General features: G+C 36.6%; 1 protein-coding gene across 1 annotated transcript in view; it reads left to right on the top strand.

The window, feature by feature from the left end:
* BAZ2B (bromodomain adjacent to zinc finger domain 2B) overlaps window positions 1-18,456 on the top strand; it is a 129,031-nt gene that overhangs the window by 61,619 nt on the left and 48,956 nt on the right. Inside the window, 7 exon segments of the mRNA XM_019470447.1 lie at window positions 6,212-6,418; window positions 7,091-7,489; window positions 9,918-10,527; window positions 11,831-12,127; window positions 14,508-14,568; window positions 15,119-15,227; window positions 15,501-15,602. Coding sequence (XP_019325992.1) covers window positions 6,212-6,418; window positions 7,091-7,489; window positions 9,918-10,527; window positions 11,831-12,127; window positions 14,508-14,568; window positions 15,119-15,227; window positions 15,501-15,602 — 1,785 coding nt within the window.

Here is an 18,456-nt window from a genome sequence, read left to right as displayed (position 1 = left end):
GGTGGATGCCCCACCCCTGGAAACATTCCAGGTCAGGTTGGACGGGGCTCTGAGCAACCTGATCTAGCTGAAGATGTGCCCACGGCAGGGGGGTTGGACTAGATGACCTTTAGAGGTCCCTTCCAACCCAAACTATTCTATGATTCTATGATATATATGTGCAAAACGTAAGCTTTGTTTCTACAGTGCAGAAGTAAACCTTTTTCCAGATAATGTCTCTGCTTTTCTGACTATTACTGCAGTTATGCAGAATACCAAATAAATTACTATCTTTTAATATCTCCAAATACCTTCTGAAAAGTTTATGTCATAAGCAAATGAACAAACTCTTCTGTTCAGTTTTTGGCTTTTTGCCTTATTCAGAATAATGAGCTGCGTAAGTTAGTTACTTGTTAATAGGTGTATCACTGAAAATTTCACCTCTTTTTGCCTTGTTTTCAAATTTCAGTCAGGATGTTTGTCAGCTTTGTTATCTTCTCCTTTGTATTAGCATTTGTCTTTAAGCATAAGTTCTGTATCCTTGGTACATTTTCTTTTGATGTGGGTACTGATTTCGAACTCCAGTTTCAATTTGCTAAATAACTGAGTTGCTGTAAAACAATGTACTCAATCAATTAGTATACTTCCTTTCTTAAATTTATTTAGTTTTCTGTCTTAACATTTAAATCATCTGTCTAATGTGGATAAATTTCAGGTTGTCAACAGTTCTGCTTCCTATGTTCTTGTAGTAATTTTTCTAATACTGGAATGGAGTGAGTTTGTTCCTGGTCTCAATATGCTGACATTCTAGACGTTCCTCTAATCCTTCTTCTTAACTCCTTTTGCTCTGAAACTTTTTGAGGTAATTGGTATTTGTCTATGCATAATGATTTGAACAAGCTTTCCCATGAAAACATACAGAATACTCTGAATGAGAACACCAACACCAAGAGATTTGATTTAAAAAAAAAAAAAATCAGTATTTTTATTTCGGTATGTTAGAATGAAGCCATAACTGGAACTGAAGGCAGAGGAGTAAGCAGGGGACAGTAGGTAGTTGGAGTATTTTGTGCTGGACTTTGTACAAGTGATGTTACGTTTTTAAACTTGAAAGTGTAACACTTGCTTCTTTTTCTGAAGAGCACAGTTTATTTTAAAACATTTTCGTTATACTTCTCTAAATGTTCCTTTCTTTAGGATTTTATTTTTTTATTATTCATCTGCTGATTTCTTCGATCATATCCTTAGTTGTAATTTTCTTTTGAGGTTGGTATTTAAAAAATTTCTTTTTAAACAAAAGAAGGGCAAAGCTGATACCGAGCTGTTTGTACAGTTGGTGAAAATCTAAAGAGTTAGTTATTGTGTAATGTTTTCTTTGAAACATTTCTGGTTGAATTGTAGTTCTGTTGTCCTACCATCTTAGGGAATCCTAAAGTGCAATCTGGTAGTAACTTGTATTATATAAATTTCTTTGCCTGGAGTGTGTGAAAAAGGACTTCTGAGTTGATAGAAGCATCTGTTGTTCAAAGCTGTAGTTATTAGTAGTTCTCATCCAGTTCCTTTTGTCTAGGGTGTGTATTTGACCATTCAGAAGGCTATACATATCAGACAATGATAAACCGGAATCTGTCTAAAACATGAGTTTAAAATTGTGCCAAATCCTCACTCATCACTGTATATTTGTGGCGTACCATGTTATGTCTGTTGAGCGTAATGATGTTGCATTGGAGGTAGATGTCATTGTGATGATCTGATATACTGTCCGTGACATTTCTTAACATACAAAAATTTGGGAACTGCGTTACTTTTTTGGTTTGCTCTGTTGGTCACTGTGTTGATAACATTAGCATGCTTTAATTGTCTTCTTTTAAGCCTGCCCTGTTTGTGGCCAAGATAAAACTGAATAAGCAGACACACTTTATAAATAATCTTTCATCTGAATGTGCTGCATCAGCCTCACAAAAGAAATGTAAAACTGACTGCCCCTCTATTGATTTGCATTAGTGAATTTCTAGGATGAGGAAGGTCAGTAGGATTTTTACATTGGTAAAGCAACAGTCTCCAGGGAAAGAAGGCACAACTGGTGAACTTGAATCTCATTTGGGTTAGAGAAGGTCCCCTTCCATTATGGGCAGCTGGTGAGATAGGAATCCACTCCAAGATCTTGCACTGGGGGCTTTTACTTACCTGGATTCCAGAATTAGCATCAGGATGCTGGGTTATTAACTGCAGTCACATCGTTTGCCTTTAATATCTTTTCTTGGCAACTACCACGTTGTATTTCCTTTATAAACTTCAGTAATTTGAAATCATGACTAAAATCTTTTAAACTATCACTTCAGTCACCTTTTTATGGGACTATCCCACTGGGTCTTTAAGGTCGGGCTACTTTTCTTGGTACTCGTATTCAGTCTAGATTATTGCTTTCTGAACAATGGACATTTTCAATTAGCATAACCATCCAGCGGTTTGGCAAAGTCAGTGAACCAAAATCAAATATGAAATTTATTTTAATTGAACGCACTCTTGCTTCAACTTTTATGACTCTATTGTTGCCAAAAGAGGAACTAGTCAAAGTGAAATTTGCTCTTTTAATATAACTTAATAATAATTTTTTAATTAAGTGTATTTCTTGAAGGTCTTTTATTATCTTTTTCTAAATAATATATTTTTTGATGTTCTATAAATATCTGCCTGGTCTTACATATGTCTTCAGAAGTCTAATGCTCTCTTTTTTTCTGTCTAATATATTTCAGCTGAAGTAAAACTACTTACTTTTTGGTCTGTACTTTTCCTAGTCTTTCTTGACTGTTTTCTTTTGTGTCAGCAAGCTTTTAGAATTTCTTTCAAGTATTTTTTGTTGTTCTAAATGTCTTTACAGAGAGATTTTTCTTTACAGTTATCTTTTTCTCCTTCTGGCTTACATTATTTGATTTAGTCTGAATTATTTCTTCTCTATGCAGTTTACTGGTGTTTGTGTTTTTTGTTTTGTTTTGTTTTTTTCCTCAGCTGCTTTACCTTTTATGCTGGATCTGATAGAAACTTCTCCATCAAGATTAATCCTTTTATATCCACTAAATGCACGAGTTTAAATTTTCCCTATCGTTACATTTTCTCTAAGCTACTAATTTGCCGTCCCCTCGTGTGGAATCCTACTAATCCAAGTTCTTTGTATTGGTTTTATCTATGTTAAAAGAGATTCTATTTGTTTATGAAGTAGAAACTCCCCGGAAAGCAGTTGTGTTTCATAATGTAGTTAAATGCCTGATTTGTTTTAAAGCATTTGATTGCTTACAAGTTATACTAAATTTTATGTCAAAATTAGCTGTCCCTTTTTTTACTTGAGGGTAGTTCTTTGTGAATCAGGCTTATGTGTTGGATGTTGCTTGGCACTTGCCGCCTCCCTTTTCACAAGAATGGTCCTGACTCCTTTCTTGGTATGGTAAATTTTCTTACGTTCTTGTCTGCAGTATGAAAAGATAGATTTGTAGGATACAGCAGCTAACACATTTTGTAAAGCTAGATGGACAGCAAAAGTTTTAAAGTCTTGATGAGTGGAAGTAAACGCTATCAGCTAAGTAAGCCCATTGACATACTCTTCTTTTTCCAGACTGTTACATGCATCTCTTAAGAAGCTGATGTTATGAATATGTATTTCATCAGCACCGTGAATAAACTGGGTATTTCTGATTTTAGTATTATTGTAGTGTTTTGGGTGTTTCCCTTTCCACATACAGAGATAAATAGAGAACCATGAAGGGGAAGAACTAGAATAGAATCCTAGAGATGTGATTCCAGGAGGCATTGTTACTTTTACTGCTTCAGATCATGGTCTTGTCCTTCATTTTATGGTCTTAACCTTCATGAAGAAATATTCTGCATCTGTGCCAAATATTAGACAGGAAGATACTTAAATATGATGTAAAGAACACCAGCGGTGAAACATACAGGACCTACCATAGACTGGCACAGTTACTGAGGTCTGTTATTTTTTGTCTGCATACATTCAGGTGGTTGTCCCTCATGTGAAGTATCAACTGACACCTTTCTGACTTGAGCAGTGAAACAATAAATCCAAATAAATACATTTAAATTCTTAAGATTTCCCAACAGTGAAGCAATGCATGTGATAGTATGCAGAAGGTATGATGATATGAAGTATTACTGTGTTCATCACAGGAATCGATAAAGAGAACCTAGTTTAAAAAAAAGATACAGATACCACCAATTGACAAATAGATGAGACTTAATGCACCTTACAGCTTCCACGTTTCATAGCTATTTCACAAAGTAAATTAAATCCTATTTTTGTGGTTTAACCGCCATGGGCAGCTCAGCCCCACGCAGCTGCTTGCTCACTCCCCTCCCAGTGGGATGGGGAGAGAACTGAAGGGTAAAAGTGCAAAAACTCGTGGCTTGAGATACAGACATTTTAATGAAGAAAGCAAAAGCTGCACGCGCAAGCAAAGGAAAACAAGGAATTCATTCACTGCTTCCCATCAGCAGGCAGGTGTTCAGCCATCTCCAGGAAAGCAGGGATTCATCACGCGTAACGGTGGATTGAGAAGACAAATGCCTTAAGTCCCTCCGCTTCCTCCTTCTTTCGACCAGCTTTTATTGCTGAGCACAATGCCATATGGTATGGGATATCCCTTTGGTCTGTTGGGGTCAGCTGTCCCGGCTGCGTCCCCTCCCAGCTCTTTGTGCACCCCCAGCCTGCTTGCTGGTGGGGTGGCGTGAGGAGCAGAAAAGGCCTTGAGGCTGTGCAAGCGCTGCTCAGGAATAACTAAAACATCCCTGTATTATCAACACTCTTCTGGTCACTATCCAAAACATAGCACCATAGGAGCTACTATAAAAAAATTAACTCTATCCCATCCAAAACCAGTACACCCACTTACAAGAATAAGCTTGTTATGTTCTCCCGCTAATTTAAGTGCATTTCTTCTTAATAAGACAGGGATCTTTGATATAAAATCGCTCTTTCTTTTTATTTTTAACCTCTTGTTTTATAATACACCTACCATAAAAAACTAGATTTGAAAAGTAAACTTTTGGGGAAAGTTTTCTTGAGAGCATATATTTTTAAAGTACTGTTTCTCTGATGCTCCTGTCTGCATTGTTATCTAGAATTGCTGTGACTTTTTTGCCCTCTAGTCACCTACTTTTGCTGTCCACCTTTCGTCCTTTTAACTAATTTTAACCTTGCAATTCCCTCACTGACACCATGTGCCATGTTTAGATGCTACGTAACACTTTGCTGCTGCTGCCTGACATCTGTAATCACGATTCTCTACCTTCCAGCATCATTCTGCAAACTCTCTGTAATGATTAAATAGGCTTTAATGCAGTAATACAAACTTTCATGTCTTTCACATAGCCACCATCATAACACTCGAGTCCATATGTACCTCCTTCAGATGTGTTTGTAAAATACACAGATTCATTTTAGTTAGCTCCCCAAAAAGCTAACTGTCCTGATCCGTTGCACTTCAAAATCTGGTCTTGTAGTGTCAACATTTTGGAGTTCCTTTGGTTTTTACACCTTTCTTCTTTTTCTACATTCTTGTGTGTTGCTTCTTTTACTTTCCCATTCTGGTCTGCAAATTTGTTCTTTCCAAGAATTTAAATATAATATAGATGTCAGAGTATTTCAGCAGATTTTGGTCCCATTTTTCAGAAGCAAATCCCAGAAGCAATTTGATGAGCATACTCTTCTCAGTTCTCAAAAGCTTACATTGGTGAACAGTGCGTACTGTGAAATTACAAGTTAAGTAATGTAGTTAAATGAATGTGTCACTGAAACATACTGATGAATCTAATATGTATTGTTCTTTTTATGTTAGTTTGCAATAAAGCTTTTGGTTTTAATTTTTTTTTTTTTTGAAGCAGTACATTCTGTGGAGGTTTGCTAGACCTGAATTCCAGGCCCATTTTCTAGGCCTAAATTTGATACATTGCTTCGAAATGTAGTGATGCCAAGTGTTCTGCCAGTGCATGTGGTCAGAAGAATACTTTAGCGGAACTGTGTGTCCTGTTTTTCATTTTCATCATCTTGTGAAGCACTTCTTTCTCTTCATTCTTCTGCAAAGACAGTCAGTTGTGTTCCAAGGATTGCAGATCACTTTACTCCAAAGTCTTATTGTTTTTTGTTTTAAAGATTATGCATAGTAATAAGATGATATCACAGATTAAAGCTGAACCATTAATAGAGCATTCATCTTCCTGGTAGAAGCCCAGAAAAAAAGCAGTGGAAAGCTCTAGTAACAGCGACAGTGATTCGGGGTCCTCTTCAGACACCTCAAGCGAAGGCATAAGTAGTAGTGACTCCGATGATCTAGAGGAGGATGAAGAGGAGGAGGAGGACCAGAGTGCTGAAGAGAGTGAAGATGATGAATCTGATTCTGAAAACGAAGCACATCACAAAACCAAGAACAAGGTATGATACCTCATTCTGCTCACAGTCTTGTCACTGAAAGCTGTTCGTGAAAAATTGACGTCTTCACATTTGTACCAGTGAGCAATTATTTAACTACACATTAATGAATGCTAAGAATACTCTTTTTGGTTTTGCTTCAGGGTTTTCCGGGGTTTCTTTGCTTCCTGTGCGTGTGTGCATGTGTGTGTGGTGGTGTTCTTTATGGGCTAGGAGTTTAATAGTTAGACTGTTACTTTTGTTATAAAGTGGGAAATACAAAGACATTAAGTGCTGTGTGCTGAATAGTGTATTGGAAATACATCTTTCTATGGATACTGCTTTGGCAGTTGATTTTTTCCTAGTACGGTGGTTACTTTTCCTGGTAGCCAATAGAAGAACAAGATTGGAATCTTGGGTATCCTGTTAGGTTTACAGTCAAAAATACATTTAAAAACAGCCATGGTTTAGTAGTCCTTCTCTACTAAGCATTGTCTTCACATGCTGAAACTATCTGGGGGAAAAAAACCCCTAAAAAATAAATATATGACAAGATTGATTTTAAAATTATTATTGTTCATCCTCTGCCAAGAATGGCATAATAGTTTCATGGAGACTGATGATGTACCTTTTTTTTTTCCTGGAAGGGTCTTTAACTGATCTAATATGAACAATCAAAAATACATTATTTTGCAGGTGCTAATGCATAGTGGCGTAACAGATATGAAAACTGATGGACAAAAACAACATGAAAAGTCCCAAGAAAAAAGAACACACCAGCAGATACCTCTTGTGTCTGATTCCCAGACTCACTCATCATTCCAGTCCCAGCAGAAGCAGCCTCAGGTTTTGTCACAGCAGCTTCCGTTTATTTTCCAAAGCTCTCAGGCAAAGGAGGAATCTGTGAACAAACACACAAGTGTAATACAGTCTACGGGATTGGTTCCCAATGTGAAACCTTTGTCTTTGGTACATCAAGCCAAAAAGGAAACCTATTTAAAACTCATAGTTCCTTCCCCTGATCTACTCAAAGCAGGGAATAAAAATACCTCTGAAGAATCTCTCTCTTTGACCAGCGATGTAAGATCAAAACGGGTGAGTGAAAAATCACTGTTTTTCTTGATTATTTGTAACCTGTGTTGCCTGCTTAACAAGATGCAACATTGTGCTATCAAGCTCTTTCAAATATAATGTTTTTAAATTATACGTATATTTATTTTCATATCATGTTTTTTTGGCGTGTTTTTAGAGTTGATGTGGATTTCTGAATGATGTAAATTAAATTATGTGAGTAGTATATGTTCTGAACTGTAGTGGTTGGTTTTTTGGTTTTGGGTTTTTTTGTTGTTGTTTTGTTTGGTTTTTTTAAAGAGCAGCAAATATTATGCTTTAATTTTAGAGATGATTCACTGTACATTACAAGTGCCCTGAACTATTCCATAATTTTATCTCGGAGAAAAGTTATCTACTTGGTGGTGCACGTGCAAGTATGCATACCCTAATGCATACACGATGTAATCATATACACAACTTACTGTCACATAATGACAAACTTGAGTTTCATGCTCATCACATAGTGGAACTTTACAGCTCTGCTGAAAGCAATTAGTGTACTGGTGAGAATAATGGGTACAAAGAAAGCAAAGGATTTTGTCATGCATCTCTTCAGGAAAATGAGCAGCTAAAATCATTATCAAAATAAGAAAAAAAGTACTCATGGGTAAATTGGGTGGCCTGGATATTTTTCCTATGCTTCTCCTAGTTTCAGTCAGAACGCTGATTTAATACTTTCCATATCTAGTATGTTATCATGGCTTTGCTTTGTTTCAAGTTGGATAGTTTTAAGTCAAAGTAATTAAAATTACCTATTTTAATCATGATTTTAAACAAAGTAACTGAAAGCCTTTTTTAAAAAAAAGTTTTAATCTTGGGTTTTGTTTGCTCTTTAAAGACAGAAGGATATCCATGCACTGATAGCTATTAAAACTCAGTATGGCCATTGCAGTAAATTTGATCTTCTTTTTTACTGGTCAGGACTCTACAATATATTTACATGTGTCTGTGTTAACAGTTCTGTAGCTTACAAAAATTCTTTGTAGATTCTCAGTTTATTTTGTTAATAGTGATTATGGTGACTAGTGATGAATTTTCATGATTTCTATTCAGTTAGATTTGAATGGGGATTAGAGAACAAAAATCTAGCATTTTAGAAATCTTAAGGCGAGAGAGAGATTAAAAAAAAATAAAGTACATTTACCAAGGCAAGCTTCATTATTAAAAACAAACTTTGTTTTAAACTAAGTAGTATTGGTGAAGAGTAAACTGAACTCTGATTCACAGCTAACTCACAGTCCTCAGTGAGGACTGAAAAATATTTTTATCACGTAGTTTTTATTCCTAGACCAGAAGAGAGAGACTATTTTTCCTCTCAACTCCCAGTTACTTTGTAAAACTCAAATAAGCTAGTAATTTACCTGAAATGGTTAAATAAAGTATAATTATGAAAACATATGTCTTTGCCATTGGAAGAGGCTTCTGCTGTCAAATTTAGGTTATGAGTCTTCAGCTGAGGATACATCACCATTTAGTGGTTTGATTTCTTTAAAACTTTTACTGGAAACATGCACTGTGTGAATATTTTTTTATAGGTTTTCATAATTTCATATTCAGTTTTAAATGTTAGTAACTTCAAGAATGTATTGTATTTGACTTAATATTTAAAAATTGATTTAAAATGTACCATCTTTATCCATTCTATTACTTTTTTCCATCAAAGATGATGTGTTTTCTTTTTCCTTGGAAGAGTCTTGAGACTAAAGACAGTGTAAGCTTTACATGCATTTCTGAGCCACTACTGTTTAGTTTTTGTCTGAAGAACTTTCAAGTACTACTTTTTCAGAGTTAAAAAACTAGCATATCACAATACTTTTCAGTAATAACTTTTCTCTCTCTCTTTTTTTTTTTTTTTTGATAAAATTTTTCTATGCCAAGAACCTTCTTTTGGTTTTCTGCTAGTATTGTAGTCATTAGTGTGTTGTATTTAACTCGTGCTTTAAAATGAACAAATTACTAAAACTATTTTTACATTCACTAATGAGTTTTTATATGCTGAAATGAGTAGAAAGCGGTGTTTTTCCTATGCCAGTACATAAGAGTAGTCTCCTTTTGAAAATTTATTTTTTCAAGATGCTTAATGAAAATCAAATCTTTATGAAAATCTTTAAAAAAAATCTTTATGAAAATCACTGTCTAGAGTGATGTAGCAAGTGAAAAAGCTTCCTTACATAATTCAGATCAGCTTCATCTTGAGTTCAATTTGTCTTTTCCTAGTTGATTTACAGTGAAAATCACGAGACTTGTATAACTTGTAGTTACTCATCTCTTCTGTTGTAGCTAGCACCTACTTTTGACCTATGAAAAATAGCTTAGCAGATGTTTAAGATTCCATACAGTTTACCTGCCTGAATATGAAAAAAAAAAAAAAAATTCCACATTTTATTCCTCTGTCTTCTTATTTCTTTAGGAACAATATAAACAGACATTCCCAGCAGCACAGCTAAAGAAACAGGAATCATCTAAGAACCTGAAGAAGGTTATTGCAGCTTTGTCAAGCCCCAAACCAACATCTAGTTCACCAGCTCATCAAAAACTCACATCCTTGGAAAACAACCATTCTAATCCATTCCTGACAAATGCACTTTTAGGTAATCACCAACCCAATGGAGTTATTCAGAGCGTCATCCAGGAGGCTCCTCTTGCACTTACTACGAAACTGAAATCCCAGACCAAGATCAATGAAAGTGTAGCCATTTCTAGTAGTGCCCCCTTTTCTTTGCCAGTAAACTTGAGTGCATGTGGGAAAAAACCAACTGGTAACCGGACACCTGTTATGCCCTCTACCTCTCCTGTGTTACCTTGTTCAGGAAAGGATAAAACAGTCAGCAATAATGCAGTAAATGCAGTAAAAACACAACACCGCCTTCATTCTGCAAAACTGGTGGTGGAGCAGTTCAGAGGGCTAGACTCAGATGCCCCCAGCAGTAAGGACTCTGACGACTCAAATGATGATGACGACGACGATGAAGATGAAGATGAGGACGATGAAGATGATGATTCTGATGATAGCCAATCAGGTGGTTTAACCTTTTTAATAGGAAAAGCAGAAACTTTATTTTTTGAGTGTTGAAAACATGTATTTCCCACCATATTTTAAAATAGGGGTAGGAAATTTTGGGGCGGCGTGGCTCACACAGCGTCCTACAGATATCCTGGAAAGTAGCACGTCTGCCAGTCGCCCGTTGTGTCATATCCAAAATCATGTTTTGGGTATTCTGATACTCGGTCATATGGCAAGTATACTTTCAGCTGTCCTGGTAAGATGGCTCCACAACCTTCTGGAAAGGCTGTCAGAGACCTACCTTCCAGATGAATCACCCAGCCTGCAGCTCATGTACTGCTTGTGTGGCAAGGTGCTCAGGAGGGGGATGGAGAATAGAGGCTGGTTGATGGTTAATTATTCTGGCAGGCAGAGCCCATCTGCAGAACAGGCTTCCCCAGCCAGAGAGGGACTAAACAAAGGCCTTCAAATTGTCAAGAGAGGCAAGAAAAGCATGTTTCTAGGCTTCGTTCAGGAGCACAGTAGTCAATGAGCAAGATTAGAGAAAAGTACCAGGGCAGTTGTAAGGGCTGCAGTGTTCATAGATAGCGTTCAGACTACTGTTTTAAAGGCTTTTATGCAATTCGGAAAGGCAAGGCCTGTTTTAAAGAGTTGATTGTATTCCCAGTCACTCCTTTCTCCCTTGTGTGCTGATATCCCTTGGGTCCAGCCCCACCTTCATCATTCTCTTTCCCCCTCTCGTCCACACACCCTATACTAATCCTCTTTTTTTTTTCTCACAGCTGTAGCCCATCTTCAGTTCCTTATCCTGTCTACCCTTTACTCTATCTCTAACTCTTCCTTTGCCCAGATCGCCACACTTCCAATTCTGACACCTTTCAGCCTGTACCCAGTTCCATCGTTTGCTTCCTCTTCATGCTAGATTTCACAGCCTGTGAAGTGCCCTTCCTGTGGTAGTGTTCAACCACTGCCTGGCTCACAGGGGATGTCTTAGCTGTAGCTCTTTCTAGGGGACATAATCTCTTAAAATACTGCAGCTTCTGTCTCTCATCTCCTCATGGAAAAACAAAGAATTGTATCCGAAACAACAGTGCATTATCATGCAGAATTACTTTATGCTGTCATATTTGTAGTAATTTTAAAGTTTAGGTAGTTAATTATAACCTTCTATTTATAGTCAAGAGATGTTATAAAAAAAAATTCAAGTCAGAAGAGCTTATTTAATAAGGCAGAAGACTTTGCAAGTGTTAGAACTTAAATATATTTGCCATTAGTTATCAAGTCATAATGTGCCTTTTGCCACATTTTTTTTTAAACAGAGTCCGACAGTAATTCTGAGTCAGATACAGAAGGGTCTGAGGATGAAGACGATGAGGATGATAAAGATCAAGATGAATCCGATACAGACACTGAGGGAGAGAAAACTCCACTGAAGCTGAATAAAACTTCATCCTCTGTGAAGAGCTCTTCCACTGGTCTTGCAGCTCATTCCACCCCACTTAACCTCCAAGTAGCAAAGACCCCAAGCTCTGCACCAGCTGCCTTATGTCCTGAGTCCCAGCCTGCGGTTTTTCTTGGGACAGCACCATCTACTCTTACACCAAGTACACACTGTGGTATCTGAATGTCTTGTTATAGTACAATGTAACGTCTAAGTGGCATGTGTTGTAAAAGTAGTTATAAAAGTATTTTAGACACTGGTATCAAGTGATATCTCGACATAAGAAAGAAATGTTTTTACAGTAAAAACAATCATTCACTGGAACAGCCTCCCCAGGGATGTGGTAGAGTCCCCGTTACTGGAGGTTTTCAAGATACGGTCGGACAGGGTGCCTAGATAATGTCATCTAGGCTCCCTTTCCCATGAAAAGTTGGAACAGATGATCTGTTGAGGTCCCTTCCAACCTGGTCTATTCTGTGATCTTTTCACGGGTGTTTGCAACAGACATTAAAATCAAGTCAGCAGAATTGCAAGTTCTCAAGACCTGAACATTACACTTAGTCCAGGACATTCTAGCTCATATAATTATTTGAGAGAAGGTAGGATGAAATAGCCAGAGTTGATATTTATTACATTAAAACTTTTCATTATTTAGTCTTTGTTATTTACCATTTTATTCTAAACTAGTTATTTCTAATTTCTATGCATTATAGTTTGCATTCTGAATCTTCTATTTCTGCCCCTTCCTCAACAAATTTAATAGCTGTATTTAGTAAAAATATAACTTTATTCATTATTGTTTCAAAATTCTCAGTAGATTTTATGGATTTACATGAAGGAATTATTTTTATAAGGTTCATAAAAAGTACATTTAGCATTTGACTGATGTTATATAGTGTTTATAATCCTTTACTTGGTGACTAATTTGTAAAATTTAGTAATTACTACTGCTACAGAAAAGAATGCATTTTTGAAAGTCACACTTCTCAATTTGCATGGTAACAAATGAAATTGTATATTTACAACTTTGAATTAGAAACTTGATATTTAATTAACATGCAACTAAATAGATTTTAAATGGGGACATCCACTCATAAATTGGTTTTTATATTTGGATTCAGTGGAATAGGAATTTCATTCCATGTCATCAAGGGCATTAACTTTGAAGCACTGTAATGTGATGTACTTCATATTTTTCCCAGAAACAAACCTATTAATCACACAGTTTGTAAAAGATTTCCCATGCATTAGGAGTAATCCAAATTTTTAAAAGACAAAGGTTTTTTTTTTTTTGCTTGGGAACCTGTGTTGATTTATGATGCTTTGAAAAGGCTGATAGCAGATTTTTGTCTGTTTACGGAGGTGAGAGGTAGAATGAAATAATTTTGTGTCCTTGTTTTAGGTGTAGTACTTTTTTCTAGTAAGAATCACCGTAACACAATTAAAATACTTTTGTGCCCATTTTACCTAAAGCTGATCAGTCACTGAAGAGGTCTTGTGTCTCTTCTCTGTATCTGTTTTTCACTGGACAACTCATTTTTTCAATTCACTTGTATTTGGACAAGCAATCTCCCTCCCTCATCTGTGACTATTGGAAGTAATGTAATAGGCAGTCATGTTAGTTTAAGACTGCAGACGTGTCCAAGAAGTTTGGCATCCAAGCATGGGCATTTCCTCAGTGCTTTCTGTAGAGGACTCTTAGCAGTTGCTTCCAGATCGTGTAGGCATCTCAGTTGGAAACCTGTGCTATTGTACCATACGACACTCCTCCTGGCTGTTAAGAGGTTGGAGCAAGTTTCAAGGGTTCAGTCTGATAACGATACTCTTTCATGTCCATTTCCACAGGGAAGAGAGGTGTCACATTCTTTACACAAGGTCCAAACTACCTTTTTGAGAAATGCATCTTCCAAAAGTTTGTCTGTGTACATAGTTCATGTCCTGTGGTTCTCTCAAAGAGGCCTGAGAAAAGTATCAGCCTTTGGCACTCCGTAAAACCCCACGTTTGGCAATTGTCTCTATCATATTATTGATTCAGTCTCTTGACTAGCACCAAACACATCATCTGTTTGAACCTTGAAAAGCTGGAATAATCCTGAAAATTTTCTGCATTTGGCAGGTGACAGCAATCTATACACAGTGCTCTTTGAAGGCTGAGCCTATTATAATGCATGGATTTTTAAAGTAAAGAGTGTTTTTATTTTCATCTTATGTACTGAAAAATTTTAAATATGATCTAGTTATAGAAAAAGAGGTGTGTAAGGAATTATTTTAGCAGTATCTGAGAGAGCCAAACAAGGCAAGCAGTTCAGTATGGCATAATTAGGTTTTCTTCTGTTTACAATTTCAGAAGAGGTTAAAGGAAACTTTAGAGGAAAGTGTATTTCAAAAGGAGAATAGTTACATTAATTTTCTTGGTACTTGAGGTATGTAATGGTTAGAACGTAAAAGTGATTTATCTTTTGGTTTGGGGATATAAGGATAAAAAGTATATTTTAAGAACATACTGTTTTCATTTTGTAAATTCTCTTAGGTGTTAATCAGAAATTCTGTTTTAGGTATTTCAAAAAGACGAAGAGTAACAGATGAACGGGAGCTGCGTGTTCCTCTTGAATATGGGTAGGTTATGTATATACTTGATATTCCTTAAAGGGAGATAATACCTTCAAAAGTCAGTTGGTAAAGAAATGACAGTTTAAAAATTTTTGAGGCTGAATAATAAGGAAAGGGCTTCAACAATTTAGATTTCCAACTCACAGTGACTGTGGATCTCTTTAAAAGTGTCAGCATATTTCATGTGTTAATTTTTGTGCATCAAATTTGCTCTTTTGCAAACGTGACCTGTCTCTTAGCAGTTTTGCCGCTGGAAATTAATCCTGATGGTTAGATCTGAGCCAGTATAGACTCCAAATAACTCCCTGAAATATAGTTCTAAGCCGTTTAAAATCTGGTAATATGTAAGTAGCTTGATACAAATAAATCCATATATAGTCAGAGTTTAGACAATCTACGTAATAACAATTTCTGGTTTTGCCTATTTGATTTATGATACTCTTGTCACATTTTAGGTATCTGCCTTTTCCCTTTTATGTAAAAATCTTAAATCGACATTAATTACTTGTTTTTTATAAAGTGTATTGTTGTATGCAACTATTTCATATTACCCTAGCTGGCAAAGAGAAACCCGAATAAGAAACTTTGGTGGTCGTCTTCAAGGAGAAGTAGCATATTTTGCACCTTGTGGAAAGAAGCTAAGACAGTATCCTGAAGTAGTAAAGGTACATTCCTTTTTTTAACTTCTGTGTTCTAATGCTACTAAGCATGCTTGCAATTAAAAAATGCCATTTTTTCCCTCCAATAAAGATACTTATTTCAAAATATCCTGTGATGTGAGGCGTAATGTATCTCAGTCTGTTACTGATTTGATCTCCTATAAATGCATATCTCTTTGATAGAATATGCAAAACATTACACTCACGAAGTTAGCTGTACATCAAACCTGGGTTGTAATTATTTACAAGCTGAAGTGGAAAAATATGTGATTTTTTCAGTATCTCAGCAGAAATGGAATAATGGATATCTCAAGGGACAATTTCAGCTTCAGTGCAAAAATAGGAGTGGGTGACTTCTATGAAGCCAGAGATGGACCGCAGGTATCCACTTTTTAAAAAGTAAAGTCTTTGATCCAAGGAACATTAACTTAAATTTAGGTGAAGTGATTTTTGCTACCATCTGAAGCATTGCCTGTTTTTAGCTAATTCTTTCTAAAAATTGTGCATATTTCTTAATAGTAGTTATATTGAGATGTTGAGAGCTTGATCCTGGGCAGTGTTGAAAACCGCTCCTCTCAGTGATTTTATTAGGAGGTTGCAGGAGTTCAGTATGCCTTATGATCAGCTCTGAGCCTGGATTTGTCTAGTACGAAAGAACTCCGAGCTACATATTTTATCTTGGTCAGTGTTCACATATTTCTGACTAAAACTCTTATTTCTTCCTTTACTGTATAAACCTAATATTGATAGTAATTTATGTGTATGTGTTAAATCACACCCTTTTCATGTATTTATGTGCATAATATATGTAAAATACATGTTTAAATGTTTCCTGTGTTGAGAATACCGTCTGAGCTTCCTGAAGCATGAGATTTTTACGGGAAGGAATGCTGAGTTATACGAGTTATACTTTACAGTGGTAGAACTGTTAGACTTTGTGTGGATAAACCAGACAAGGATAAGTAAATTTAGAATTTTAAGGAAATTAATACTACATTTGTGCCATACTGTGTTACTGTATTTTGGTCATGTTGCCATTTCTTCAGGATGTGCACGAAAGTTTTTGGACTTTTGTCAGTGAATATATTTGCTTCTTTAAAAGATAAGTATCCTGAATATGTTACTATAGGAATGTGGACAGACATCGTGCTGTCAGCAATCTTGAATTCAGGTTCTAGTTAAGCCTTATGTCCTTGTGATACCCTGTTAAGTAGAAATACTTAACATTTACATAGCATAAATTTGAAAGCAATGAAGACTGAGTTCATAGTAAGCAGCTACTTCTAGGTGGTGCTTCCTGATTCCTGGCTTACAGGGTAAAACATTGCTAAACCCTCTTCATGTTTGGGCTTCGTAAAACAACAGTTACAAGTTCATGTAGTTGTGAACTTCATTATGTACCTGAATGGCTTGATTGAAATAATTCCTTATACTGTGAACATAATGTAATGTCAGGATATCTGCTCTCTTTTTACCCTGTTACCTTTTTTGTGTCTGTTGCCCATATTACTTCATTAGTCTTGTCCCCTTCTCTAATTATCTCCTTCTTTTCCCTTTAATTCATGAGATGATTTGCAGATTTTGCCCTTCTTTGATACTTTAAAACTTCAGAATGAAGGCATCGGGAAGGGCAGGTTTCTGTAGGCAAGGTTTGGCAATATGAATATTCAGTTGCTGTACACCTTACTGTAGTTTCTACTTGTGTGGTCTGGGGGTAGGTTCCATTGAGACTTGGTTAGACAAAGGAAAAGTTTCCCTGAAGAAGAAAAAAAGGGGTGTGTGGGGGACCGAGGGCAGCTGTTTCAGATGTGCTAAAATGTATTTACATTTTATGTATGAGATTTTGAATGAGAAGATTATAATGTAAACAGTTGAGCTACACTCAGGCTGATAATACGCACTTAGTAAAACAGTATGTGATACTGATACCTCATGAACAGAATTTGCACCTTTTTTACTGAAATTTTTAAAATTGTCCAGCTTCAAAACAATATGTGATAATCATATCTTCATGGATGTCTGGAGGTAATTCCAGGAATTTTGTTTCTTCTTTTGCTGTAATTTCAATTATTCTGTATAGCCTTTCATGGTTACTGTTCCTTTTCTTCGTTATATATTTCTGTCATCTTTTGAGACATGCAGCATGCATCCAAAGTGATTGGGTAAGTTTCACAAAGCTCAAAGATGGAACAAGATGCGAAGAAAATTATCTAAGGGCTAAATCGGTTATATTGAAGAACTACCTAGAGGAAGCAAAAAATACATGGGTTACCTGCTTCTGATAGTGCCTGTGTTTCTCCTGGTACACAAGCAACCAGATATTACAGGTTATTGAAAGCAGTGATGAACTGCTTTAACAGAGAAACATACCTGGCAGAAGTGGGCCATGAAATAGTAGGGTTAGAGGAATGTTTGAAGTTTGGCAAACGTGGAAATTCAGTGACAGAACCTGTAGGCTTTAAACTGCTGTGGTTTAGAAAGATTGGTGTGAATGTGATTTGGGGTGACGGAGAGGGCACGGGTCCTTATGAGTTTGAGTAATATGGATAGGAATACTGCATCAAGTGGTAGGTGGAAGAGAGTGTTGTGGAGTGATACTGAGCTGTGCTCTAAGATTGCATCTTGCTGGCTTGGATTAATATATAACAGCAAGAGTATCCATCATGGACTCACAGAATGGTTGAAGTTGGAAGGGACTTCTGGAGGTCACCTTGTCCAAACCCCCCTGCTCAAGAAGGGTCACCTAAGAGCCAGTTACCCACGACCATGTCCAGACAGCTGTTGAAAATCTGTAAGGTGGCAGACTCCACAGCCTCCCTGTTCCAGTGCTCAGTCACGGTGACAGAGTGTTTCCTGATGTTCAGAGGGAACCTCCTGTATTTCAGTTCGTGCCCGTTGCCTCTCGTCCTGTCACTGGGCTCCGTCCTCTTGGCACCCTCCCTCCAGGTATTTATACACATTGGTGAGATACCCCTGAGCCTTCTCTTTTCCAGGCTGAACAGTCCCAGCTCTCTCAGCCCTTTCCTTTGCAGGGTCATTATGTAGTTAGAGAAAACTTGACTCTTCATGCAGCTCCTTTCAGATCCATTTTAGTTGAAGATGAAATATCGGTAAGGGTGAAATATGGACTTTTTAACCTGGATATAGCTCTCTGGGAGTAATTGTTAAGTCATGGTAAACATGGCGTGCACTTTTTTTCCCAGTAAGATTTTGCATAAAGCTGTGAAAATAATGT

The sequence above is a fragment of the Aptenodytes forsteri genome, unplaced genomic scaffold (genome assembly GCF_000699145.1).
Source record: "Aptenodytes forsteri isolate BGI_AS27 unplaced genomic scaffold, ASM69914v1 Scaffold174, whole genome shotgun sequence".
In the NCBI taxonomy this organism is placed as follows: Eukaryota; Metazoa; Chordata; class Aves; order Sphenisciformes; family Spheniscidae; genus Aptenodytes; species Aptenodytes forsteri.
This window is presented reverse-complemented; position numbering and strand designations above follow the sequence as displayed.